The sequence below is a fragment of the Microcaecilia unicolor genome, chromosome 7 (genome assembly GCF_901765095.1).
Source record: "Microcaecilia unicolor chromosome 7, aMicUni1.1, whole genome shotgun sequence".
Lineage (NCBI taxonomy): Eukaryota > Metazoa > Chordata > Amphibia > Gymnophiona > Siphonopidae > Microcaecilia > Microcaecilia unicolor.
In genome coordinates, this window is record NC_044037.1 from 108,728,020 (window position 1) to 108,734,364 (window position 6,345).

General features: G+C 42.8%; 1 protein-coding gene across 1 annotated transcript; it reads right to left on the minus strand.

Moving 5' to 3' along the window:
* Positions 1–245: 245 nt before the first annotated feature.
* On the minus strand, positions 246–5,045 carry LOC115474837 (cardiotrophin-2-like). The gene is made up of 3 exons (XM_030210523.1): positions 4,966–5,045; positions 4,405–4,541; positions 246–1,048 (listed from the first exon to the last, which is right to left on the minus strand). The coding sequence occupies exons 1-3, from the start codon at positions 4,979–4,981 to the stop codon at positions 590–592; spliced, it is 612 nt and encodes a 203-aa protein (XP_030066383.1). The 5' UTR covers positions 4,982–5,045; the 3' UTR covers positions 246–589.
* Between the last annotated feature and the right edge of the window lie 1,300 nt (positions 5,046–6,345).

The following is a 6,345-nucleotide window of genomic DNA, read 5'->3' on the forward strand; positions in this document are numbered from 1 at the left end:
ACATCAGGTGTCGAAGAAGGCACTGAGGTAACTTGCACTGAGAAACCATTACAACCCTAAACAAGAGCAATACAACAGTCTCAGGCTTTCAAGAGGGCTAGGGTGACCATGGCTAGACCCCAAACTTCAATGAGCATGGAGAGGCTATATTTTATTTTTTAGAAAAACCTCACCAAGTCTGTAACGCCTCTCCGGTACTATGTAAGCCACATTGAGCCTACAAACAGGTGGGAAAATGTGGGATACAAATGTAACAAATAAATAAACCTTGGGGGACAATTCTAAGATTTGGTAATAAGACATAAAAGGGGGCCTGGGGGATGGTCTTGCATGAAAAAGAGTTGAAGGCTTGAAATGGTCTACTAGTAGAGGTGCTATAGACCATCACTGTAACAGAATTTGGGCATACCTGGGATATTTCTGGAGGGTAACGGTGGGAAGAGGGTTGAGAAGTCATGTCCCAGACATGGAGAAGAGCTCATGTTGGGTTGCATATGAGAATTTGTAAGTGCATCTACCCAAGTGGATGAATCTTGACTGAGCAGACTGGATAGGCCATTTTGGCCTCTACTTGTCCTCAATTACTATGTCACTCATGATATCTATCCAGCAGTACTGTGAAGTCCCTCACTGTCCTCTCCATCCAGTTCCTATATTCTGTGCACACCACATAGCCACGGACCTTCCGGTTGAAGTTGGAGATGCTGGCAGAGGCGGACATCAAGGGATCAGGGGGCATGGGGATCTGGTAGCCCGCCATACCCATGATGGAGGCCAGGTTATTCAGCAGTCCCTCAATACCCATTTTGGTTTTCCTGAGCATGCCCAGAAGAGCATCTTGCCCTGGATTCAGGAGCCTCTGATCATCCAAAACCAGCTGGAAGAACTCTGCATAGATGGTATAGGCCTGATAGTTCTCTGCCAGGCGCTGTTCAACGCTCAGGCCACGCCAAATACGGAACGTAATGGCAGCTTTTGGTAGCTCCTCAATCTTGAAGTATGGGGAGCTGAAGCCTGGGTCACTGAAGGGACTACCCTGGTAACTCAGCTAGAAGAAAATACAACATTAAAAATAATTACAAATTCTGACGGGACATGAAGAAAGAACAGTACAGGAAGTTCAGAAGAGGAAGTGAGGCGGTAGCTTCTTGGGATTACAAAAGCATATGATGGTTATGCAAAAAGGGTGTGAGAGCAGACAGGAAATGAACTGTTGGCAAACCTACAGTTTCATCAATATTACGTGGGATGTCCCATCTTTTAATAAAGACTATCCTGTCCATTTCCAATCTGTGCAAGATCTATCCCTTACTTTTGGTCACTTTCTTAGAAACCTTATGCAACAAGTGAGAGCAAAGAGGAAACGAGGAGGCAGCAGCATGGAATGTATGAAAGCAAAGTGAAAATGAAGAACCGATGACACAAGAAATGCAGAACAGTAAGTGATGGCATCAATGCACAGGAAATTCAAGACAAGAGAGGAAACAACTACATTGGTGTTGCCTAGAGGGAGACGAGGTCATGATAACATCAGTGCAGTATTTTATCGGAGCTCAAGGCCTGTACATGTCAGTAATTCATTTTTTTATGTTCAGCTTTGATGTGATGCCCTTCCCAGGTAGAGCACAATGCAGCAGCATGCAAAGACAGGTAACAGTGTGTGTGTGTGTGTGTGTGTGCGTGCGTGCGTGCGCTTAGCCTCTAGCACAAAGCACTTGGTTGCTACCTTGCAACGGGACCTAATGATATATGCTAGGATATAGGCAGAACAGAAGGAAGTGTGAATGAAGGAGGAATCCCTCTCATCTGGAACAGCTTGTCTCCCAAATCCTGACCCCAAACCTTAAAGTGATGCTGTAGATGTTCACCTAGGACTACAAGGACCAGAATGCTTTGGCTTTTGAAATTTAAGCAGGTGTCCTGGGAGTGAAGTCACATGAGATGATGCCATAGTTAGGCTGGCAGCAATAGATCCATCTCCACCCTTGGAGCGGTGCCCTTCACCACACGGGAAGGGGACCAGGCCTGGCTCTCGGTGACATCAACTGTTGCCATGACAAGAGACTCAGCTGGATGCCTTCTTTGAGTCAGTCCGTAGGAGGCATCTTGGCATGTGGGTGTAAATGTGTGTATGTGTACATGGGGGTGACTTCATTTTCGGACTTTCACAATCCCCAGTTGAGGGACTGGATAGTCGCCAGCACCAGGGGAGGCTGAAGAGAATATGATACTGAAACTTTTTAATCCCCAGAGCATTTTGCCATTAGGAACAGCTAAGGGGTATCAAAGAAGTGAAAAAGGGAAAGTGAGAGCTCTCTAGTCTGCCTCTCACAGCAGGGATAGTTGTAGTTAGGTCGGTTATGAATAATAAATCAAATTAAATATCAATTCTCCAAGACAATAGCTCTATAGTATGCTCTTTTGTAGCAAAAATTAGTCACAAAGCATTTTGATTAAAGAGTAATTTGGCAGAGCCAACCTGTCTGTAGAAATCTAAACTGTGGTTTTCCTCCCTCTGTGCTTCTGAATGTCTGCCCCTGTCCTATGTCATGGGTGTTCTATGCTCAGGAATGTGTATGTCAGGGCTGGCCTGGTGTGTAGCTAAGGTGGCAAGTGCTGTTCATTACCAAGACAAAAGGCACTGGTTTAATCCCTGACTCAGGTCTTCTGTTTCCTAGATCAGTTAGGGATGCTGTGTGAGTAGCATTGATAGTCATCAGAGAGAAGGGGAGTCACAGCCATTGCTCAAAGGTGACTCCTAGTGGTTAGATCAGGATCTATGGTTGAAGGACTCTGGAAAGAGCCCTGATGCTAGCCCTTGGCCCAGAACTGTCAGTGTAATGACCACACCAAGGGGTCCTTTTACTAAGGTGTGCTAAATGATAAAACACCCATTATATTCCTATGGGCGTCTTATCATTTAGCACACACTAAATCTGTAAGCGCATATTAGCAAAAGGACTCCTAAGTATGTTGGGGAGGGAGGTATAAAATAGGGAACAAATCCCTGGGTAGTTGTCAATGAAGGCTCATGGTGCCAATTCCCAGCTCTGGTTCTGATTGAGCTAGATGTACAAAGGAGCAAGAGGAAGCTGCTGGGTCAGAAAAAAATGTGTATTGGAATGAAGAGGAGAAAGAAGCAAAAACCCAATCCTCAATCCATTGGTGAGGCTGTGGTAAAAAAAAAAAAAAATTATATATATATATATATACCACCATTACTCTAGAGACCTGCATATTAAAGAAATGGAGGGGAAAAGAATGATTCATAAGATATCTAGGTTTCAGTTTTGCATAGCGCCTGATCTGAATGAACACTTAAACAAATTATACAATAAAAAGACAAAACAAAACTACAGATATGCAGTTTAAAGGAATTGGAGGTTTTCTTTCTCTCCTACTGGCCTGGCAGCATAGCTATTATGTTTTAGAATACAAATCTGTGATTCAACTTCTGCAGAAAGAAATTTGGTACTAAGCACTGGATATGATATTTTATGTAATTGGTGTCAGTAACAGCATATAATCTGTAAACTGTTAGCTAAAGACTTTAAATATAGGACAGAATACATCCTGAGCTTTGGATTTCATTGTCACTTTGCAGCACTTGAATGTTTAAAAAGGCAATTTTCAACAATGAAACAGAGTAGATGTGGGACCAGCATTGTAGTTCAGCACTGTGCTCTGGACCCGGCAGACTAGTGTTCAAGTTTGCCAACTGATGGGGCCAAATAGGGCTTAGATAGGTCACAGAAGTGGTGCACTGGAGCCCAGGCAGAAAAATTACTGCTACAACTGTGACAAGTGTAATGAATCTCAGAGTGGCAATAATCTTAGGGGAAATTTCCACGGGGTCAACAAAGATACTTGAGACCCCCAAACACATCATCTGAGGAGAGGGGATAAATAATAATGGAAAATGAGTGAAAATGAAATTTAATTTAAAAATGATTAGAAGTGAGTTGAGTGTCACAGAGAAGCTATACATAAAGCCATCACTAAAAGGAGAAACACTTATGCACAAAAAAGTTTGTCAGCAAGGGAAGGAAAGGAACATAGGAAAACATGACAGAGATCCAAGTTCCAATCCAGCTACAGTCACCAATTTCACAGTGCAACCTTCAGCAAACCCCTGAGTTTTCCAATGTCCTTAAATCTGAGTTTTGATGTAGCAAGCATAGTTTAAACCCCTACTTTACCAGCAGACTTGCTGTGCAACCTCAAACTAATCGTGTAACCTCGAGTGAGTCCAAGCTTGACACTGTGCACAGAGGTACTTTCTAAATAAACAAACACTACTACTATAATACATTTTCAATTATTTCCTGAAGGTCAGTTAGTGTAATTGGTGGCAGCTGTGGGATACCAGTCATAAGTATAACATCTAGTACCGCAGTCACTCACATAGGTGTTCAGTAGTGCAGAGGTGTTACTCTGGAGGAGGAGGGCCAGGCTATGTGTTTGCCTGATGGTCTCAGTAGCTGGAATGGGCACAGAGTGCAAGTAAGGGTACAGGGCCACGAAGCAGAGAATCCGCAGGGCTGTGAACAGGAACGAGAGAAGGATGAACAAACTGACATACTTCAATATTGCAGTTACACCACATAACTTTGGAAAAAGGATAAAGTGCCTGCTTCCCTCACTATCCATGTTACACCAAGCAACTTAACAACATGGATAAATCATTCCCAATAAACAAGTTACACTATCACTTTATTTTAAGGTAAAACACTTACTTTTGTCACTGTCCCTAAGAGACACTTTATGCTACAAATCCTCTCCCCTCCCTGTCCCTGATAACCACTTATCCTATATAATGTAACTTTTAGGATAAAATACTTACTTTTCCCACTGTTCTTCATACACAAGCTATGCTGCATAACTTTTTATTAAGGACAAGGTGTCTGCTCCCCTTTCTGTCCTCAGTACAAAAGTTATATAATGCTGGAAAGTATTAGTACTCACAGGCAGAAGGTGTCATGGCTCTTTTTGGGCTCTGAGGGGTGTTTCTCCCTGGTCTGCTGGCTGATCAAAGGGTAGGTCCCTGAGCTCTGGTACCTGGTCCCTAGGCAAGCTGGCTCTTTTATAGCTCTCGCCATCCTCTTTGAAATCCTCAGTGACCACGCCTTCAGCTGAGGTGGGTGAGACACTCCCTCTAAGTGCTTCTGATGGGGATGGATGGGTGCTTTGTCATGATTTCCCTCAGTCCAATCCTAACTTCCTTCAAGGAAACTATCCGCAGGACTTTTGTTTTGAAGGAGGGAAGGGTACCTGGAGGGAGTTGAGAGGCAGGAGGAGAGATGTTGTGTCTGGGTAGCAGTGTGTGTTTGTGTGTCATTGTGTTTATGTGTTTGTCAGTGTGTTTGTCACTGTATGTATGTGTGTTTACAGGCATGTGTGTAGGTGTGTTTCAGGAAGTTCACCTGAATGCACAGACATTCACTGACACCTGTAGCAGATTCCAGAGTTATGATTAAGCTCTGAGTGAGTAAATGACTGGGATTTTTTTTTCTCTGTAATGGCTCCTTGCAGGAGCCTTGGGGCTATACATTTCATGAAAGGGAGGAGAGAAAACAGAAAGAATAACAGAGAAAAACAGAAACATATATGTACATAGAGAAGATAACATCTGTGAATGGGAAGAAATATACTGAAGGGAAAAAAAAGAATAAGAAAGGACAGATGTGGAGGAGAATAAAGTAGAGATGGAGGAAAAAAGGAGATACAGAACAGGCAGGGCAGCTCAGGAAAATTAAAAAAAATCAGTGAGTGATATGAGATTAAAAAAAAAGAGTTTAAACAAGAACAGAGTGGAGAGAGCAGAAAGATGGAGACAAGAAGGAAGGAAAACACTCTAGCAAGCTTTAGTTCAGCCCCCTATGTATTATAAGAAAAGTGCCAACTTTGTCCCCCCCCTATGTTGACACCCCCTCCTTCCAAATCACTCAGCAACTTTCAAACATGGAAAAATTCAAATGTTCTCCTAAAGTGGAGCCGGGTCCGGCCATTTCAAAATTATGAGGAGAAGGGGGAAGTACATACATAGACACACAAACCATAACACAGAAGATTCAGAGAACTTTATTGGTCTTACAGTTTTACAAGTATTGCCAAAGTAATACATAACATAATTAACAAAAAAGAGAAAGAATGTACAAAAACAGTAATAATAACACACAGATATCTAGTACCTTCTGATAAATCTGCATAGAGCTGAGGTTGAAAAGGGACATGAGTAAAAACATAACATAGTCCCTATCAGGAGGGAGGTAGCAGGCTGGACTAGTTTTTCATGCTGCGAGATCTGTGTCCAGTAAGGAAGAGCAGAGCCAATATGAGCGAGGA